This window comes from Lepidochelys kempii, chromosome 4, assembly GCF_965140265.1.
Source record: "Lepidochelys kempii isolate rLepKem1 chromosome 4, rLepKem1.hap2, whole genome shotgun sequence".
Classification (NCBI taxonomy): Eukaryota; Metazoa; Chordata; order Testudines; family Cheloniidae; genus Lepidochelys; species Lepidochelys kempii.
Genome location: NC_133259.1, coordinates 6943347 through 6965435, shown reverse-complemented (window position 1 = coordinate 6965435; position 22089 = coordinate 6943347). Strand labels below are relative to the sequence as shown.

Here is a 22089-nt window from a genome sequence, read left to right as displayed (position 1 = left end):
TGAGCCTGCAATGTGAACTTAACCTTGGTGGTGTCCTTTCTGTATGATGCCATGAAGTGATGTTGCATAGCAAAGCTGGTGAGGTTTGCTCAGAAATGAGTATACATGGGGGGCATAGTAAAGTCAGGAACAGACTGAAAGCTTTTTAAATGTTAACAGACTTCTTTCTCTTTCCATTTTACCTTATCACACCCCAATGCCTTAAGTATTTTCCTGCATTATCTGTCCTTTGCTTTCAGCAATTTCCTTGCAAAGAGAGACTATTTTAAGTGCTAAGATGACACTGGGAAGGTAGAAAATAATGACTGCCCCTAAGTACTCAAGTATTCTCAGCCTCCGGGTGCAAAGGGATTCTGTAACTGTAAATGAAAGTGAAGTCTCCTACAACATTATTAATAGCCATGCACTACTTCCACCACACTTTTCAAATATAGATTAGATTGATTCCAAGTTCTCCAGGATGACAACAACCCTTTGTTTAGAGCACTTGCGGAAATTACTACCTAATATATTACCTAAAAATAGCTACTACTCTGATATCAGTCTAGTATACCTTTGGGACTAAATTCTCTAATGTTATAAATCGGCACAGCTCTACAGAAATCAATACATCTGTGATGATTTGCACTCGCAGAGAATTTGGATCCTCTATTCTTGATATTTTTGGATGCTGTCTGCAAGTAAAATTAATTCAGAACGACAAAGTATTCCATTGAGATTATTTTAAATGTCAAAGCCAATCTGAGCACACAATTATCGGTAGTAAATTACTAATTGTGGTCAATCAATACCCACGTAGGTGATAATGGGCTTGAACTAAAACCATAGCTCTGAACATCCGTGAATTCTGGGAAAGTCTGGCTCCAGATCTCAGTTTAGGGTATTTAGGCTCCTAACGTCCATGGATTTCCACACCTCTCTGTATCTGGGCCTTAGTGTTTAACTTCCACAGCAATCCATGGTTAAGGTGTCAAATTCCATGATAGAAGATTTAATCACTGGCAGTTGCTGAAGATGCTTTCCTACATGTAACCACTTATCTCCCATAAGCATGGGACTCTTGTGAATAATATAACATATCCCTTGAGAGGTTGGAAGTGATTATCATGATACCCCTTCATGGCTCAAGCTCAAATGGGGTCAGAGCTGGAGAGCATGTAGGGAGGATATGGACAGTGCAACATCCTTTTAAATACTGTTTGAAAATGAGCACAAAGAAGAACAAATCAGCTAAAGCTAAGTCAAAGGCATAAAAAATGAAGATGAATTCAAATGGCTCTTTCTTCGCACTGATTTTTCATCAATTTCTGCTGATTACTGATAGCACAGCATGTGCCCTAAGCAAGGGCTGTGTATGAAAGCAGTAATGAAGAGATACCTGTTGCATGCTTCATTTTAACAAATAAATGGCATTCCCATTAGTTATTGTGACGGGACACCCGCCCACTTCCCGGAATGCATTAGGACTGGCCCTGGGAGGGATAAAACCAGCCTAGGGAGGCTAAGCAGCAGGCAGCCAAAGGAGTGGCTGCAGGGGAAACAGCCAATTAGGGTGGTGACTGCAGACAATTAGGGCGGGAGCTGGGCCAGCCAATCAGGGCCTAGCCGTCCCATATAAAAGGAAGCTGCAGACCAGAGCAAGTTAGTCTTCTGCAAGGAGCCCTAGGGAGAAGACTAGCCTCTTAGAGGGCTCCTTGCGCGCTGCCAGGAATTGCAGGCTGGAGGCCCTGGGAAGAGGGCAAAGAAGCTGGATTCAGAGGCAGGAGCCAAAGGAACTGAGGCTGTGGGGAAGTAGAGAAAGTGAGCTGGAAGGAAGAGGCAGCAGGAAGCTGCTGTTTGGGCCTGGCTACCCACTGTAGCAGCAGCCAGGCTGTGTGGACTGCCAAGCTGCTGCGAGGGGTGGCTGGGCTCTTGTTGGAGGACTCCCCCAGAAAGGGGGGATACCAGATGGTGACATGGCTGGAGGGCTGTGCCACAAAGCAGATACTGAGAGGAAGGAGTTGTAATGAGTCTGGAGGCAAAGAGAAGAGAGCCACTACCACCTGAGGGTGCATCTGCTGGGACTGAACTAATTCCTGAAATGCCCAGCAGGAGGTGCCAATGTGGTGAGTGACCCTGTGACAGTTATTTATCTACTTTCTGGGCTGGATCCTCAGCTGGTGTAAACTGACATAATTTGTGTTATCCTCAGCTGGTGTAAGATGACATAATCTACTTGAGCAGATTTATGCTAACTGAGGATCTGGCTGTCTAATGTTCATGAACAGTGTGATGTATTGAAAATTGTGTACAAATTACAAGCCATAATTTTAAATCATAAAGGGTTTCCTGGTCCCTCTTGCAGGCTAGGGAGTTCTGAGGGAAGTGTGTGGGGTGTGATCAGTCAGTTGGCAAAAAGCCAGCCTAAAGCAAGGTTGGATGAGTTTTAGCTCTCTGATGTAGTGAGCAGCCTGCTTCGTGTCTCTCTGTTTTTGGTTCTTGTATGTTAAGGTTCTGGATTCTAAGAAATAAAGTCTTTACCTTTCTACCTTTCAGTGCGAGTTTCTTTTAATTTATCCAACTTCTGTTTGTCCACCATGAGTATAACAAACAGTTCAAATGGTGGAGTTTCAGAATTTCAATAGCCATTGAAAATTAGTATATACAGGAGGTGCATAGTTCAACAGTACTGGGCTTCCACAAACTTAAAAAAACTAATTAAAATTCAACTATCATAATGAAGAGGAAGATCATTTATTTGCTCAAATTCTATTACTCAAATTCTTATTGACATTCTTTTAACTTTAGCCACTGAAAATAATCATTCAGCACTAGAAAGTACCTAATTGTGTTGCATCCATCAGTGGACTTACAGTATTATCTTTCCTCAACCTATAAATGTGAAAGATGCAATGAAAAAGGGATAGGTAGCATTTGTGATATCCTGTATGAGTAAGGTACTTCTATAACAACACTCCACCTCTTTCCAGCTATAGATCTCAAAGCACTTTCCAAAGGAGTTTGGTATCATGATCCCCATTTTATAGAAGGGGAAAATGAAGCATAGGGAAGGAGAAGTGACCTGCCCAAGGTCACCCAGTGCTAGATCTGGGATTGAACTGAGGTCTCGAGAGACCTCAGTTCAAACATGCTATCCACTAGGCCACACCCTCACTGTAAGAACTGATCCCCTAACACTCTTTAATGAATTTTACCTCAAAGCACCCCTGTGAAGAAGGGAAGCACTATTAGCCCCATTGTACAGATGCATCCCCAAGGCACAGACACTAAGTGTGAGATGCTCAAAAGGACTTCTAACTTCTTTTGAGCATTCCACCTTAAGTGACTTGCCTCATGTCATTGAGGAAGTCTGGGATACTGTACCTTTAAGAGGCTCCTGTTATGTAAGCCAGAGGCAGAGTGGGAAACTGAGACATTGAATGGAGCAGACCTCTGTCCAGGGCCTTGTGCTCTGATGAACACCTCAGGATATAGCAGAGTTTACCCACCTGTCAGCCTACTGGACCATCTTCCTTCCTGGAGGTGACACCTGATATACTAGACCATCATGGTGTCTCATAGTGACAGGTGAGGTTGCAAAACACTTTCCACTACTAACCTCGCTGTGATGTGTGTATAAAGCCCATACTGATGATAGGGTTAAGGGGAGTCAGAGAGCCCAGTTAGCCCTTTCTGTGGCACCTGGAAGGGAGGCAGGTAATCAAGGATTAGTCCCAACTGGGGAAAACCAAACTGGGTGGCTCCCTATAAAGGAAGGACTGAAGAGTCACCAGGGAGGTGTTGTAGGGACCAGCCCTGGAGGGCAGCGGGAGTTCCAGGGGGTTGTAAGAGAGTCTAAGAGATCCTGAGGAAAACTTCTCAGCAACAAACTGGGAAAAGCTGTCTGGAGAGATGAAATTCTAGGAGAGAACTGGAGAGCACAGCTCCATGGCAGATGTCTGCAAGCAAACAAAGGTAGGAAAAGACCCAGGCAGCCAGTGAGGGTTCATCAGAAACAGACCCTAGCTGCCTATCAGAAGGGTCTGGATTCTATGCTCTTATTTGTAAAATCTTTACCGCTCAGGCTGTAACTTTCTGCACATGGGCCCCTATCTAGGAAAGCCCCATCTGCTTAACTTTGAGCACATGTTTAAATCCCCTAAACATCAACTTATTAGCTGAGTTATGTGAAGATATAAAAAATACATAATTTTCCAATTGTGTAATTTAAAGTTTTCCTTCTCCCAAAGAATATGGGAGAACAATTCAAGACTGGCTAAATTGTCAAACGTACAATGGAAGCATGCAAAAGGTTGGGTGATGTGGCTCAAGTAATGAGGCAGGAAAATGATCTTTGCATGGATCTAAGAGTAGGTGGCAAGATGACATTTTTCATGGCTGGAAAGCAGAAATTTTTCTTCTGAATACTTCCAAATAAGAACTGCTTTTAAAATTAATTTCTTTCTTAAATAGACCAAGATTGGTCTTTACTGTGTTTTGACCTTTGCATATTTAACCTTGCTTTTACTCCAATTCATGCTGGTTATCACCTTTTCCAGAAAAATTTAAAGGGAATAAAGGGGAGAAGAAATTATAACTGTCACAGCATATTTCAAAAAGTTTGTATTCAATTAAGTACAGTGGGTAATGAGGTGGTGTGGTGGTCCAACCTTACAATTCCATTTCTATTTCCATTGAACAAAGAAAGGAACAAAAGGTAACTAATGGAGCATGCAGAGGACATTCTGATTTCTAAGATGTCTCAGCATCGTCTTCAAGCTGATCAATATTGCAATCCATAACTTCACTGGGTGCTTTATGAAGTTTTTTTAAGGCCATGACTCACCAAAATTGTGTTTAATCCTTCTGCAGGATAAAGAAGAGAAACCTTGACTCCTAAATGTCCCAAATCATCCTGAAGAAGAAAATGCCTTTTCTCCTTCTATTCTGCATAGTTCTTCGGAAGTATGGAGAAATCATTTGCTGGTTGTTCAGCAAAACAAACAAAACAAGTTGTTCAGCCTTCTAGCCTCATCAATGCTCCAGGCACTCTTAAGTGTAAAAAAAAAAAAAAAAAACTTGAGTGTGACTCCAGATCTATTAAGTAGCCTGACCTCCTTAAGCCATAAGTATAATAGTCACAGGGCTAGTCTACACTGGAAGTACTATTTTGATGCAGCTGTAGGACATCTGGTGAAGAGAGATTTTATGTATCCTGTCAGCATAAAAAACCCAGCTCCGCGAGAGGCAGATGCTCTCAATGGGAGAAGTGCTTCCATCGATATAGCACTGTCCACATCCACGCTTAAGTCAATGTGGCTTATGTTGCTCCGGGGGGTGGCTTGTTCACACCCCTGAGTGACACATAAGTGGTAGCGTGTACAAGCCCATAGTTGCTTGTTAGGAATACATATGATTACCTCTGGTTCAATGGGTATCTCTAAATACAGACCCCATCCCCAACTTCATCACTCTTTTTTAACAAATCTTCAGAGCTGGGCAGTGAGAGCTTTTGACTGAATGTTTTTGGGTAGAAAATGATGATTAATGACAACTGAAACTTTTCAGTGGAAAGGGTTGGTTTTGGTTAAAATCTTGTTGGAAGGTTTTTTTCCTCAGGCTCCAATTTCTGGTCAACCCACAAGAACACCTAAGAATTGCTTGGTTCTCAGAATACTCACCTGGAATGTAAGAGACCCAGGTTCTGGTCTCAAGCTCTGCCTGATTCAGCTATTTGGAGGCTGAACTCTTTTTGCAGAGTGTAGGGTGTGTTATGAAAAACTTTGGAAAGTCTTTGTCCTGTCCCAGTGTGGAACAGGAAACTTCTTGAACTATCAAACTTTCATGGGCTGGAGAAACCATTTTCTTCTGAGCTCTATCTAGAGGAAGGGTCCTACACTTAGCAGCTCAGTTCTTGCCCTGGGACCCATCATTGGAATGCCCACTGACTTCAGCCCAGAGAGCTAAAGTTTGGCAAAGTCCTAAGTAATTGAAAGAAGGGGCTTATCAAGGGAAGTGTTTAGTACCTCAGGCTACAGGCATCAACCCTTACGCTTAGGGATCGCATTTAAAAATGGCAACTTGTCAGAAATGTTTCCTCATTTCTTCCCAACTTTGGCATGTCTCCCACAAAGTTACACTGCTTTGAGCTACGAAGGAGCCAACATTCACTCCTGGGCAAATGGTAGCTGTGAGGTACAATACCTCCTGGCTAATCAGGGCTCAAAACAGGAGCTTTTTTGTTGAATGAGGGGAGGCAGCATGGTCATGTGGATCAAGTGCTGTCTCGACTAGGAATCAGGAGGCTTCCATTCCTAGCTATGCTGCTGATCTCTGGGCCTCTGTTTCCCTTTGTCCACTTTGATCATAGGTTTTTTGAGCCAGCAATAGTCTCACTGTGTATTCAGCAGCTGTCACAATAAGGCTCTGCTCTTGGGTGGGGCTGCAGACACTAACACAAGTAACTAGTGCCTGTAAACATTTAGAAAGTCAGGAATCCTCCCTTTCTGGTGTAAGAACAGACCCTGAGCATGAGCAATACTGCCCTTGCCTTATGACAGGGGTATAAACCTTTAGAATCTTGATCTGGGTCACGTCTCTGGGGCCAGGAAATAAAATGTCCAGAGTTTTTAGTCTGGCTTCCTGTGCTTCAGACCCTTAGTTCTGTATATACAGCCCTTGCTTCTAACACTGGGAAATTCCAAGCTTCCAGTTCATAAAACTTTGTGTGGGGAAAGGTATTTTTGGTAATTTTTAGAGATTTCTAAAATGTAGTCTAACCTTCCCTCTCCTTTCAAGACCTCCGCAGGTATACTCATGTAACAAAGGGATTCTCGCCTTGTATAAAAAGGCAGAGGAATACTGGAACCAGGCCAAGTCTGAAAGCTTTGAAGCATGTGTGTGTACATTATAGGATGACATGGTTTTCTATAAAGGTTCTGTTGGTACTCTGTGGAATGGCTTATGTACACACCAGATACTGATAAAATGTTTTCTCTTGTCATTGTACCCACAGGGTAAGATAATGCTGGTGCTAAACTCCAAAACAATGCCCAAGAATTCAGGATCAGACCTTCCTCTCATGTACCTGGTGTAATTTCATTGGGTGAAATCCTGGCCCCACTGACGTCAAGAGGGTGTTTTGCCATTGACTTCAGGGACTTCACGCAGTGAATTTAGTGGAGTTACAGCCCTGGCTACAGATTAACTCTCACTTTCAACAGACACTGGACCTTGGCTGAGGGAAGGAAGAGTTATCTAAACTGGAGATTCACAGAAATGGAGGTCTGGTTGGGGGAGACCCGAACTTTAATTATTTAAACCAGCAGTTCTCAAACTATGAGGTGGCACATGTTGAGCGTTGCTTTAGCTAAAAAATAGAGCAGAGCTTAGGCCTCCATTGGGCTCTTATACATAAATATAAGAGGAGGAGGGATAACTCAGTGGCTTGAGCACTGGCCTGCTAAACCCAGGGTTGTGAGTTTAATCCTTGAAGGGTCCATTTAAGGATCTGGGGCAAAAAATTGGGGATTGGTCCTGCTTTGAGCAGGGGGTTGGACTAGATGACCTCCTGAGGTCCCTTCGAACCCTGATGTTCTATGATAAGTCAGGATGACCATGGGATGCTAAGTCTGCTTTGAAAAGTGATACTGATGATCACTTACTTCTGCACTGCTGCTGGCGTGTCACTACCTTCAGAGCACCAGCTCTGCCTTCAGAGCTGGGTGGTGATCTATGTATTTGTGGGAGGTGGGGATGTAATCACTACAGATAAAAAGAAAGGGGGAAGGCAATCAAATAATTACGTTTGAGCACCGCTGATTTAAGCTAAGCACCACCCCATTTATTCCTTTGGAATTTAATGGAAACTGTTTACTGTTCAGCTGGAACATATGGCTACATTGCTCTGTTCTGTCAAAATCCATACCTAGTTGACTGTCTATTCTATATCTTACTGATTTAGAAATGTTGATTTGTCACTTATGCTAAGGATGAATTCATTATATAGTTGCACTGTATACTGAATTAATTTGGTTTCTGTATTGAACTATAGCTGTCGATTCTTGATCCTCTCATTTCCTTGGATCAATATTTTCCCCCCATTCTTTTCAAAGTTTGCAAGGAAGGAAGTCTAAGGTACTTAACTGGCCCCACTACCATGGTCTCTGAGTGCCTAACACCCCTATGAGTTAGACACATAGTACTTTCCTCATTTTAAAGATTGGGAAGTAAGCCACTGAGACCAAACATCTTGGTGATAGTTTCACAGATGACTGTGGCAGAGCAGAGACTGGAATGCGGGTCACCAGAGTGACAGGCTGACACCCTAACTACTGGACCATCCTTCCCTTACAGAATTCTACTCTTTATAAGCCCCATGTAGGAAAATGCCATCTTCTGCATATTTACTTCAGGCTTTCTGTAATCTCAATCATCATAATTTAAATTAGCCCTTTTTAACCTATTGGAATCACCACACAAGATGCCCTTCTACAGCCTAAACTAAGATGATCCCACCCTAGCCACTGTATCTTCCAAAACCTTGACGAGCGGCAGTTCTGTCCTATTACTGTTTCACATGTTCCTAGGCCCATGGCAGCCAGAGCCGGAATGGCCCCAGAAAGGAAGCTTGCTGTAATGCCCTATTGGCAACACAAGCCATGTATGCTTCCCTGAGATCTGCCATGTTCCACTAGAATGTCGACAACTTGCACCAGCTGAGGATTTTCTTTTCACTTCTTTGTCTCTCTGCCTAGATGACCAAGATAGGGTGGTGGTATGTAGACCTTCTCCTCCTACCAAGAGCTGGACTGAGAGCATTAGCATATATTCCAAAAGTCACGAATCCCTCATGGGATTTGATTGCTATTTCCCAGGGCCTGGTCTGAACTGTTAACCTAAGATTCAAATTCTTCGCATCCTTCACCTTTAGCAAGCCATCTCTTTCCCTATTTGCCATATATCCCTAGTGTCTATCACAGATACAATGTACATGATACTTTTTTAAATCAACATGAATTGTAAAAAATATTTGGTAGCACCTCAATTGTTTTTCAAAAGTAAAATACTATGATTTGATTTGTACGTGAACAACAGTACAGAAAATAAACTTGTCTGCTTGTTCCACAGGTCACTGATTGTCAGGATGACAAAACTTTATTGCTCTTCTGTACCTCTAAGAATTAGAGCAATGTAGTCCCTTGGCAGTTATGTCCTGGCCATGTCCTGATTGCCAGTCTAATAAGAACTCATGAAGACCAAGATTTATTATGACCATCATGCCTAAGAGCCCCAACCAAGGACCTGGACTCCAGGGTCTAGTACTAAGTGCTGTACAAACTCAGAACAAACAGACCATCCCTGCCCCAAGGACCATACAGTATAATACAAGGCCAATAGATGGCTGCAGACAGACATGGAAGTACAAGGAAGCTATGAGACAATATTGGTCTCATTCAGCACACCAGCGATCTAAACCTTGTCAAGTGTGTGTTTTGGTTTTTTTAGGCATCACGCAAAGGAGGGTTGTAAGGAGTATAATGAAGTAGCTTGGCAGTTCTTTTTGGGAAGACCGATTCTGGTACCCTTGTACTAAGTAGTTCTTTACTCCTTAAGCAGGCCCTCTCAAACTGCCCACTCCCTACCTGTTCCTAGCTCCAAGGCCAGATTCTGACTCCCTTTCTTATAGGGAGTAGTACCTTTGTTCTGATCTTTGGGAAGGGACTGTCACATGAGAAATAGCAGCTTTCCTCCTCCACAGCTGGAATTTGTGCCAATGCTGCTTATATCGGTTATGGCCACATCAGGCTAAACCCAGTTATAAACAAAACATTACATGGGCAAAGAGTGTTGGTGTACAATCAAGAACAGTGAAGTCACGGTTTTGCAATGGACATTGCCTGAAGCAGCTGTATGCAAACTGAAATGGCCACGTGTGAAATGAATGTATGTCCCCGTCCGCAGATTAGAAGAGGAGGACAAAGGAGTAAAGACTAATCTGCTCCTGTCTGTTTCTTTTTCAGGTACCTCCATCATCAACCCTCCTTGATGTAAAACATAAATTTCACAAAGCATGTAAGTACTCTGAACATCCGGCTGGAAGGGGGGAAGGCTAATGCTTGGGAAAGTTTGTCAAATTAACTTTCATGATACTTCACACAGGACTTAGATTGTCCTGACAGCTGTTTTGGAGTAACAGTGACACCGTGGGAGTGCTGTAGCCTCCCAGAGCTGTAGCCGGGTAGTATAAAATACATCTAACTCCTAAAAAGGGGAAGACCTTTCTGGTCTTAATATTACAGTAGCAACTAAGGGCCACCACAGAGATTGGGCCCTGCAGTAAGTTAGGTGCTGTACAACACACGGTGACTGTCTTGCCTATCTAGACTACATTCTTCAAGGCGAAGGAGGTAGTGTTTATAGTGGGTTGAGATTCTTTTGCTGAAATGTCTCCTCCATCACAAAATGCCAACTTGCCAAAATGGAAAGCTTCTGCAGACAAATATTGGCTTTGATTAACCCTTTGTTGGGAAGGCTTCAATTCCAAGATGCAATTGCTGGTCAAAACCAGAGATGGGCAAGGAGCTGCCACCCGCCTCCCAACTAGTTGATGGCCAAGTGGTTGGGGCACTCATCTGGGAGGTAGAAGAGTGGCACCTAAGTCCCTATTCAGAGCAGGGACTTAACCTGCCTCGTCTGCTTCCTGGATGAGTGCTCAAACTACTGGGGCTATTGGCTATTTGGGGTGTGTATGTGGGTGCTCTCCCTGGTTCGTGCAGAAATTTTAAAGGTCTTGGTTTCATCTTGAAGCTCAACAAAACCAAATGTGAAAATCTCAATCTTTCATTAAATGGAATTATTGCTTTCTGCCAGTTCTGGTAGTATTGTCCCCATTTTACAGATGAGGAAGCGAGGCACAGAGGTTGTGATTTGCTCAGGGTCACACAGTAAATCTGTCACAGTCCAGAATTACGCCCTCCCTTTCTTGTTCCTTTAACCATCGGACAATCCTTCCCTTCTTCTAGGGTTGTTCTTCTTTTGGTCTTTTTTCAGATAGTTGAGTATAAAACAATAGATCCTGATAATTTGTAGGTTATAGAGCTGGTGCCCAGGCCTGGGCAGAGAATAGAGCAATCTTACTTGAATCTACATTCCCTCCTCCTCCACATGCACCTATAAACATGAGTGGTGACGAAAACCTGGGAATCGGAGCTGGGAATGCACCTAGAATCCAAAGCTTTGTCAAAAACATCTATAAAGAATCCTGATGGGCGTGAAAGGAACTTAAGGTTTGCATGGTTCTTACCTCTGGTATATGATACTGTCCCTGGCTCACTTCTGCAGCATGGGCATTAATTATTTCCCAGAATAAGTGACTTGAGGCTGTGTATGTGTCTTCCAAAGATGAAACTAAGGAAACATTTGACATCTAGTTCTCTTCCTCCTGCAATTGCTGATTGTAGACGCAATGATGCAACATGGCTCCTCTTCCTCTGTTGAGCTGATGGGCAAATTTGGGAGATAGTGTATTTGAAAACAACTGGAAAGAAAATTAGTAAGTGTATTGCTCTGTGACCATCCTCTTATTCACTATTCCCTTTGGCTTAGCTAAGGCTGTTACCCTGCAGATCCTCATAGATAATATCCTGATGTATAATCACTGTTGTATATAAGCACCTTCTACATTAACATGGTCTTACTGAAACTGGGTTGGGCAGTCTTACTGGACCTTGACCATTGAATAAATGACATGTGGGCTTGGAATGCCATTTAATGTATGCTCTTGATGTGAGAAAACAGAGTGGTGTGAGTTCAACTTTTACATTGAATAGTACCTTCAGAGCCTGTTCCAAAGCCCACTGAAGTCAATGGGAATCTTTCTACTGAGTTCCATGGACTTTCCATAAAGGATATGACCCATAGGTAGCCCTGCTGTTATGATGTACAATGGTGATAAAGCAAATATCACTATAGACTATAGAATATAGGTTTCAGAGTAACAGCCGTGTTAGTCTGTATTCGCAAAAAGAAAAGGAGTACTTGTGGCACCTTAGAGACTAACCAATTTATTTGAGCATGAGCTTTCGTGAGCTACAGCTCACTTCATCGGATGCATACTGTGGAAACACAGTATGAGTTAAGTGAGCTGTAGCTCACGAAAGCTTATGCTCAAATAAATTGGTTAGTCTCTAAGGTGCCACAAGTACTCCTTTTCTTTTTATAGAATATAGCTCAATCCACAGGTGCTTACTGCCATATGTCCTTTTTAAAATTGGGTAGGCACAAACAAATATGTTACAATGTCGTCTTAACTCTGAATTGGCTCCAAATCCTCATAATATTGAAGTAAATACAACAAACTTCATAAGTCCTGATTCTGCCACCCTTATAGTGCCTTCCTCCATCACAACTCTCTGAGCTCTGTGAGAGAAAGGTGCTACTCTAGACAAACTAATGGAAGCAGAGGTGGTCCCTTAGGTTCACAGTTATGCTTCAGACATCTGTTTGTAATTCCCATTCTCTTGAATAAGAGCTCAACACCAGGAGAAAATACCTGGTATTAAAAGGCTCTTGACTCCAAGAAAGGCAAAATAGGAACCATTGGCAGGAACTTAAAGCCAGACAAATTCAAACTAGAAATGGGGCACACTTTTTTTAACAGGGAAGGTGATTAACTTTTAGAACAAACTAGCAAGAAAAGGGGCTGATTTTCCCATTGTTTGCTCTTTTTAAATGGAGACTGGATTCTGCTTTGGAAGAGATGCTTTTGTGAAACACAAGTTACTGGGCTCAATACAGGAGTAACTGGGTGAAGTGTTCTGGCCTGTGTTATGCAGGAGATCAGACTAGATCTAATGGTCCCTTCTGGGCTTAAAATCTCAATCTCAGGGCTGAATTGGATTGTGAAAATTTACAGTTGGTAACTTTAAACATCCCTTATGGTGACTGCTCTTAAATTATTTCTGTTTGTCTCTGTAAAGGTTTGAGAAATTCAGAACAGGAATGGCTTGAAAACTCTTCGTGTTCTTGTGAAGAATGTTGTGGGCAGCTGGGGGGTTGTATCAGTTCAATTATGTTTGGGTTTTTTTATAAATTCACTTAAACTGTTGCTAATTCCTGTACAGACTCTTAAACTGACTTAAACTCAGTTTATAATGAGACATTAATGCTAAAAATGCCACACAAGGGTGTACACCAGTTTAACTAAGATCCAGTTGGAATTTTTTTGGTTAAACCAGTGCAACCTGGTGTGAAATCAGCCTTGTGACACCATTCATTACACTTAATAGTACTTTACTCCTCATGTAGTCCTAACGACTTCACTGGAGCTGTGTATGGAGTAAGGTGCTACTTAGCATGATAAAGGTATGACCATGTAGCTCTATATTGCTCACAGGGAGAGCTTTGTGACATGGCTTTTCCTGTAAGATTTTGTTCCCCACTATTCTATTACTTCTGTCTAGTCTCCCTAAAAAGCTGGATTGTTTTCTTAGGGCTGGTCTGCACTATGGGAGCGGAGGAGGGGGTAGGGAGAGAGAATCAATCTAAGTTATGCAACTTCAGCTATATGAATAATGTAGCTGAAGTCTACATACTTAGATCTACTTACCATGGTCTCTTCACTGCGGTGTGTCCTACGGGAGATGCTCTTGCATCGATTCCTGTTTGTGCTTCTCGTTGAGGTGGAGTACCGGAGTTGACGCTAGAGCGATTGGCGGTTGATTTATTGTGTCTATACTAGACACGATAAATTGACACCCCCCCCACTGGATCAATCACTGCCCATTGATCCGGCCAGTAGTGTAGACAAGCCCTCAGTCTAGCATTTCTTTCCTACCAGTTCTGATTTGCTTGCTTTCTTGTGTATTTTTTCGTCAATCCAACTTTAACATTTTTGGTTTACCTTCATCCCTTTTCTCCCACTCTTATAGCTGCAAGCATTCATATATGTGCATATGCATGGATGCACAATGGGGCATAAGGGGAAGGCAATCAGAATATACACCCCTTTTATGTAGGGGTAGAAAATAGTTGCAGTTGTAGAGGTTACATTTTCAATGTGGTGCTTTCCATAATGCTCAGTCTATGTGGAATTTTATCTTCACCTTAGATAATTGAGTATATGAGATCTCATCCACTAATTACCCTCATTCTATGGTTCCCAGACTCAGGTATTCTCGAATAAGCATGCATGTGCACCTGCTCTCTCTATCCATTTCCTGTTGATCACCCTTGTCAAGTTCTCTCCCTAGCTCATAGCCTGTCCTGATGAGCAAGTCCTCTCTGTGCAACACCAATCCTTTCCTAGTAGTGATGAGGATCTGATTCACTGCCCACGGCAATGAAGAAGGGAGTGACAACTGAATTATAGATTGACTTATTTTAAAGAGCAGGATGGATCATGCTCACCAGGTTACAAGTCGTTACTGTTTTTTGAGATTCTAATTGCAGTAGATTCTAACTTGGTCTCCAAGACTTCATAAGAACACATTCTGAAGTCCGTTCTCACTCCTCACTAGGGCAAAACTCCCATTGGCTTGACAGAGTCCCACTGAAGTCAAATTATAACCCACTGAGTGTTTGTTACATTGATTTGAATGGTGCAAACCTGCTCCACAGCAGCTGAGGATCAGGCCCTCTAGCATCTATGAATCAGGGAAGAGTAGTTTAGGGTGAACTACCATCCCCCTCTGAGGTTCAGGGTTTGTTCTACCGAATCTGATGCAAGTTGAACACTTGGGTCTTCCAGTTCCTAACCCTAGATCATGTAGGATATTCTCACAGTAATACATAGTGGTTAGAGAGGGTAGATCTTTTCAGCTGTAGATCTCAAAGCACTTTACAAACAAGGAAAGTATCATATATCTCACTTTTACAGATCTAACTGCTAGCATCTCCTCTGAGTTTAATTATTCTAGCAGGAAGTGTTGCCTAGAGCTCCAGAGTTGGACTCAGAATGCTGTTATTCCTGGCTTCTCCATTGGCCTGCTGGATGGACTGGAGCAAATCACTCCACTGCCTTGTGCCTCAATTTCTCCATCTGTAAATGGAGATAATGATACCACTTTCCTTTGGAAAGTGTTTTGAGAGAAGACCAGAGCATTACCATTTTGTTCAGGCCCATGCTGAGCAGTGGAGCGTGACAAAATCAAGCATTGGCAATTAAAACATGTTGTTCCTTATGTGCTTTATCTAGTGCATTGGTTCCCAAACTTTTTTTTTCTGCCAAATACTCATTTGGTATCTGTCTAAATGTCCTGGACCCCCTTTTACTTTCAGTATTACTGGAATACCTATGGCAGCATGACCTCTCCCACCCAGAGTGTCATTTTGTTCTCAAAATTGCTGGAACCCCTTTTTAGGCCTTGTTCAAGGGGCAGACCCTCCTCCCTGTGACTCACAGCAGACTCTCCAGGGACCCCACGTTAGGAACCATGGGTCTGGTATGTGTATGTGTGTTTTGTCAGGCTTTGCTTTTCCTTTTGAAAAAGCATGGTTTGAACAAATCACTGTTTTTAATTAGAGGGCAGGCTAAACTTTTGGGGCTGATGTCTGTGGCATTCTCTCTTTAACTTTATTTTGCAAAGTTTTTGTTAGAGTTGGGAAAGATTCTTGAGGACTATAAAGTGGAAAATGTAATAACTACTCAAGGATCAGAGACCCAGCCTCTAGAACAAGTGATAAAATGGAGATGTCATCCAGCATACTGATCGAGGAAAGGATTTCAAGGTTATGGGCAAAAACTACTGAAGGGAAAAAATGGTTGTATCAGCAGAAGAGTAGAATAGTAGAATGAACCTGTGGGATCATAAAGCAACATTACTACCAAAAGCCAGCCCGAAGAGGGCTCCATAACCTCCATAGGACAGGAAAGAGCAGAACTGTCTGAGGTCACAGGGGACATGGCTCAGGAGCGACCCATGAGCTGAAGCTCTGGCTGGAGGCAGCAGCCTGGCAGCAAAGGGAAGGCTAGATAGCAGGCAGCTGGGGAGATGGGGCTGGAAGGTCTGAGGGCTGGACAGAGTCACTCCCTGTTGCTGGCGGGGGACTAGCTGGAGCAGTGGGTCTCAAACTTTTGTACGGTGACCCCTTTCACATAGCAAGCCTTCGAGTGTGACCTCTCTTATACATTAAAAACACTTTTAAAAATATATTTAACACCATTATAAATGCTGGAGGCAAAGTGAGGCTTGGGGTGGAGGCTGATAGCTCGCAACCCCCCACATGTAATAACCTCATGACTCCCTGAGGTCTCCCAACCCCCAGTTTGGGAACCCCTGAGCTGGAGCTTCAGCAGGAGTGGAGGGGTCACGGTGCACCCCTGGACTGCACTGCCCCTAGGGGCAGTGTTGGGAACTGCTGGGTTTATCTATTAGCTGTAACTGTTAAAGCAATCAAGGCCAGGGTGTCTGCACTTTTTATTTCTGGCAGCCCGGGAAGAAATCTCTTACTGGTCTGAAGTGTTCCAGGGAGTCTACCCTGGGCTGGACCCCATACAGCCCAATGCTTGGTGCATGCACAGAGCTTGCCTCTGCTACACAGAACACATGGCCAGACAGGTAGGGGGAAGTGGGGTCCGTTACAATACACAACAGGAGCTAAAGAGAGATTCTGGCTGGTGCGTGTCTCGGCCATGTATGCTCAGGGTGGCAATCTGTCCCCTTCAAGTGGTGGCTGTACCAGCTTGAGATTGAGCTTGCTACAGCCTCGGCTGAGAGATGCCTCTCTTAGCACAGACAGTAGAGGCTTATGCATTAAGCCAAAGAGGTCCCAGGCTTGATCCCAGTTGCTGCTGACCAGGATCTGTCTGCATTCTTCTTGATCTAACAAGTGTTACTAGAGTGAGCTCAACAGAATGAAAAACAAACAAGGGGACTAAAATCCTTGTCCTCTAGCTACACAACCTGAAGCTGCCATCGTTTTGAGATAAAATATACTACAAGAGTGCTCTTCAAATGAGATGTCTATGTAGGTAAATACTTAGTACATACAGCACCAGTAGATAGAATCAGCCATAAGTTTTAGAGGACCAATAGAATGTGTTTCTGTGTATTGCAAAGGGCTTCCTCCATGCAGAAGTTTATGTGGGCTGCTCAACGAAGAAGATCTCCTTCAGAGCCTGTTCTAAAACCCCTGGAAGCTGGTGAAAAGATTCCCATTGACTTCACTTGGTTGTGCATGATACCTTTAATGCATGGTAATATTGGGTACCCTCTGCCCTCTGTGGCTTTGCAAACAGAAGGTGGCAATAACACAGCCATAGGAGAGCACATGGTCCTTTTCCAGCAGCTCTGCGGGCCTCTACCCAGCCCCCTGCCACCTTCTTTCTGAACATAGAATCATAGACTATCAGGGTTGGAAGGGACCTCAGGAGGTCATCTAGTCCAACCCCCTGCTCAAAGCAGGACCAATCCCCAATTAAAACATCAAGGGCTGTCTGCCAGCTCTGCTCCTCCGGGGCCTGCTTTTGCTTCTCAGCTGTGCTCTGCTCAGACAGCGTGTGGGGAATGCTGACTGCTTGGAAGAGGAGCAGCTCATTTAAAAATGGCTGCTTCCTGTTTGCATCCAAGCCTGGGCCAGGTTTACAAAAGGGGGTGAGTGGCTGTGTGGGCCATGCTGGAAAAGGGATACCTAGGGTGAAGCCTTCCCTTCCAGCAGTTGCAGTAAGGCCAGCCCCACATGTTCAACAATTGAATCAGGTGCAGCCAAAATCATGAGATCAACTTAACAAAACAGGACTCTCAAAATCACACATTTAGGATCTTTCCATTTCCTAGCTGGGGTTCAGCCACATAGGATACACCTCTTCAAGGCTTTCTCTGCAATCAGAAGGGCTAGTGACTTTTTTTAAAATGTAGATTGAGATTCCACCTGACTCCAGGAGCTTGGTCTTTAAGGAAAGACACCAAATAGGACACAGATAACAATAAAATCATGGGAGCTGGAAAAACTGCAGCTATGAGAAAGGATGAGTATTCTTAATACATCAAGTAATTCAATTTGCAGAACGGGCCTGACACTAAGCTACATAGGTCAGAGAGGTAACCAGGCATGCTCTGGGGTTTAGTCATTAAGAGTATCATGAAGGAGGCCAGTGATTGCTCAGCAATGCCTTGCCTACCAGTTCTGTAGAAGCAGGGAAGTCTGATAAGAGTCTTGCTAAGAACCTGCAATTCCTCTGATCTCTCCACACTGTCTCTTCAAGCTGGAATCTAAGGTGGGAGAAAGTTAATGAAATCTGTCAGTTTGGATGCCCGGAAAGACAGATCTGCACTATGAATACACCTGCTGGGGACTTGGAGGTTAAATCGTGCAATTTATGGCTCTCCCAAACCAGTTTTGTAGTCTAGGCCTGTCAATCAGGCAGGAAGCCTTCAAGTGTTACACAAGCGGAAGAGACCCAAATAAGCTGTATCAAGGACATGAAGGCTCACAGGGGGATCTTTCCTGCCCTCTCCGCTGAGGAGAGCAGGTTTTTTATTTACATAATATGAAGGGGTTTTTTGGAAGAGTGACCTGATCCCATCCTGGGGCCAGGGGCTGTGGCTGGATTCTCTCTCTGGACAGAAAGATGGTTGTGGAGGGGACAGCTGGTAACAATTCACACATTCTCCAGATAGCTTTCTCCAGCCCGGAGCTATGACTGCAAACCATGGGCTTGTATAGGGCAGCCAGAATCCCGCTGGCAAGATCGGTCGACTGCAAGGCAATATCCATAGCGTCCAATCCCCAGTGCAGATTTACAGATGATGTGGGCTTGGCAATCACTTCCATCCAGTCTTTTCAATCAGATTTCCTCTGTCCATGTTCGTAGTAACTCAGCTGGAAATGCACAATGACTTGTGTTCAGCGGGGACAGATAATTAAAGCAAAGGGAGTGAAGAAATACAGCAAGTTCATTTGGGCAAATTATTCATTCATCTTTGTTGACCTTGCCAATGGAAATGGGTTGACTGGGAGAAGACGTTCGGAGGTTTTGGTGCAGATCAAAGCTACAAATAGAAACGTGTTATGGTGAATTTCTGTACCACATTAATGCAAAAATCTTTAAAGCTGTGTACTAGAGTTCCTTACAATGATCTTACTGTCTTTGAGACGACTACGTTTACTGAGCAGGTTTTAACACACGCTTGGATGTGTTTGCTATTATTACTGTAGCATCTATAAACCCGAATTCAGAGCGGAGCCCCTTACTCTATGTTTGTGCTACGTGTAGTACAAAGTAAGTGACAGCTCCTGCCCCAAAGAACATACAATCTAAATGGGAGGACAGATAAACGCTTTGAGATCGTCATGCCTATTTTACAATTAGAGCAGAGACAGTAAGGCCCGGATCTACGGAAGGCCGCAGGTGCCCAAGGGTTATTTCAGCAGTAGAGCAGCACAGCTAAAACACTGCAGCTGGGCCACTGTAGTGCCATAGTATAGATCCTTCCTACGTTGCTGGAAGGGCTCGGGGTGTGTGTGTGTGTGTGTGTTCATGTTGTTAATCCACCTCTCTGACAGGCGGAGCTAGGTCAATGAAATAATTTTCCCATCCACCTAGCTGCATCTACACCAAGGGGTGAGTTTGAGCAAACTACAGAACTCAGGGCCTGGCTACACTTGCAAATGTAGAGCACTTTGAGTGAAACCCACCTTCGGAGAGCGCAGGAGGGAAAGCGCTGCAGTCTGTCCACGCTGACAGCTACAAGCACGCTGGCGTGGCCACATTTGCAGCACTTGCAGTGGCATTGGGAGCGGTGCATTATGGGCAGCTATCCCAGCATGGAAGTGGCTGCAATGTGCTTTTCAAATGGGGGGGGGGTGGAGTGTGACAGGGAGTGTGTTGTGTGTATGGGGGGGAGAGAGAGTGGGTTTGGGGGTCTGAGAGCATGTCAGCATGCTGTCTTGTAAGTTCAGACAGCAGCAGACCCCCCCTCCCCGCCTCTCTCTCTCACACACAGCATTCCACACTAACGGTCGCTTTGTCTCGGAGCAGATAAGCAGCCAGCCGTCAGAAACAGAGTTTTCAAAGGGCATTTCCGCATTCCTACAGCCGATTCCAAACAATGACGAGTGGCCACTTGACTTAAGGGGATTATGGGATGTTTCCGGAGGCCGATCAGAGCGCAGTAATGCAACACCTCGTTCACACTGGCGCTGCGGCGCTCCAGCAGGGGCACAGCAAACTTTATTCCGCTCGCTGAGGTGGAGACCAGCAGCGCTGTAGCCACGGAGTCAGAGCGCTCTACATGCCTTGCCAGTGTGGACGGGGAGTGAGCTAGGGTGCCTGGGGGTCCTTTATTGCACTGTAACTTGCAAGTGTAGCCAAGCCCTATGGGTGTGAAATTTTTCATGGCCTTGAGCCATGTAGCTAGGCCACTCTAACTTCTAGCTGTAGACCAGGCCTAAGTCTGTGAGGGGGTGGGGCTTAGGAATCACCCCTCCCCTCAGCATCTGCTATTGGTTAGCTTAGGTGGTGCCCCTGCCCACCTCGCGTAGCGTATTGGCTGCTGTGAAGCCCATTCTTAAGCGCCAATCTCTCCCCATTCATTGTATGGGGAGCCTAGGGGCCTAATTCAGGTGTAGTGGATTCCACCGAGCAGCTAAGCGTGTAGAAGCTAAGCATTGCCACACTCAGCATTGCAGTGACTAATTGATTCATTAAAGGACACATGGACTGTCCGTCTCAGAGCGGGGAACTGAGTGCAGAGCTCCATGTGGCCCCCTAGCCTCTTATGTTTTGTTTTCATCCACACAGCAAGAAATATGAGGCTGCCCAATTGGTTCTGTTCTAGACACATCTGCACAAAGGTTTTTGTATCACAGACAAGCGCCTGTCCGCTGATCTAGATTTGTGTTAGCTGAACCGGTGGCTCATTTGTCCGAATAACTGAAAGTCACATGGGGAACTTGTTAGTTTCATTTACTTATTAAATGAAGTCCATACAGTGGAGGTTCTACCACTGATCTCATTTGGTTTTAAAAGAAGAAGAAAAAAAGCTAGATTGAGTGATCAATTCTGAGACCTTTCCTGAAAGGCATTTTAAATGTTTAGTTCATACTTGTCCCCCACCTTGTTTGTGTCTCTTCATGCTCCTAGGATTTATCTACAACTCCTGTTGGACAGGTTTGCATAGCAAGGGTCCATGAAAGAAGGCTCCGGCTGCCACTGACGTATCACACTTGTCTGTGTGTCTCAAGCGTGTGTATGGTGCATGTGTATAGAGGAAAGGCATCGGGGTCACCAAGTTAAAAGCTTCTTTTGATACCCTCCATTTCTTTTTCATGGAGAGTTTGAATGGGGGGGGGGTGGAGTGATCAGCTGTTTGATCAGACTCAGAACATTGGATCAAATATTCCTGTAGTGGTGTTTTCCGCAGTTACAAGCTACTCCTCGTAGAGAATCGTTATGATTTGTGTTAACTCATGACACTGGTGAGGCAATCCTGAATTCCTCAGACAAGGAGGGTGGCTTTGTGTTTCAAACTCTGAGCAAGGATTTAGGCTGTCTGGGTTCAATTCCTGATTTTGCTGTAGGCTTCCTGGGTAACCTTGGGCAAAGTCATGTAGGGCAGACATTTAAAGGTATTTTGGTGCCTAACTTGAATAGAAATCTGGTACTTAGGGCCTAATCCAAAACCTATGGGAGTCATTCCACTATTTGAATGAGTTTGGATCCGGCCCTTTCTCTTTCTCTGACTCAGTTTCTTCTCTGTAAAATGGGAATAACTTTCTCCCATCCTTTGCCTGTCTTGTTTAGGTCACGATCCTGTAAGAAGACCTTGGGACTTTAGCACATATTTAGAGTTAGCATGTGTTTAAGTGTTTTGGTGACTCCCAATGGATGCTTACATGCTTTGTTGAACTGGAGGAATCTAGAAGAATGGAGATTTCTGAAATCCAAACCCTACTCTGCTGGTTAAATGTTTTTGAAAATAAGAAGGCCTTGATAAACACAGAAACGTTTCAGCATTTAAACCATTGACAGAACAGTCAAGATCAACTCAAAAACATTAATGCAAATGAAAATTGTTTCCTTTTTTGGCAGCTGCTGCTTTGATGTTATTGCACTGCATTAGCAGGACTACAGATATTTCTGATGAGTAATGTAGTAATAATAATAAT

At 44.0% G+C, this 22089-nt stretch overlaps 1 protein-coding gene across 1 annotated transcript in view; it reads left to right on the top strand.

Annotated features, from left to right (window-relative positions):
• TECRL (trans-2,3-enoyl-CoA reductase like) overlaps nucleotides 1–22089 on the top strand; it is a 121969-nt gene that overhangs the window by 14417 nt on the left and 85463 nt on the right. The window contains exon 2 of the mRNA XM_073340004.1: nucleotides 10002–10053. Within this exon, the coding sequence (XP_073196105.1) occupies nucleotides 10002–10053 (52 nt within the window). The remainder of the gene's footprint in view (nucleotides 1–10001; nucleotides 10054–22089) is intronic.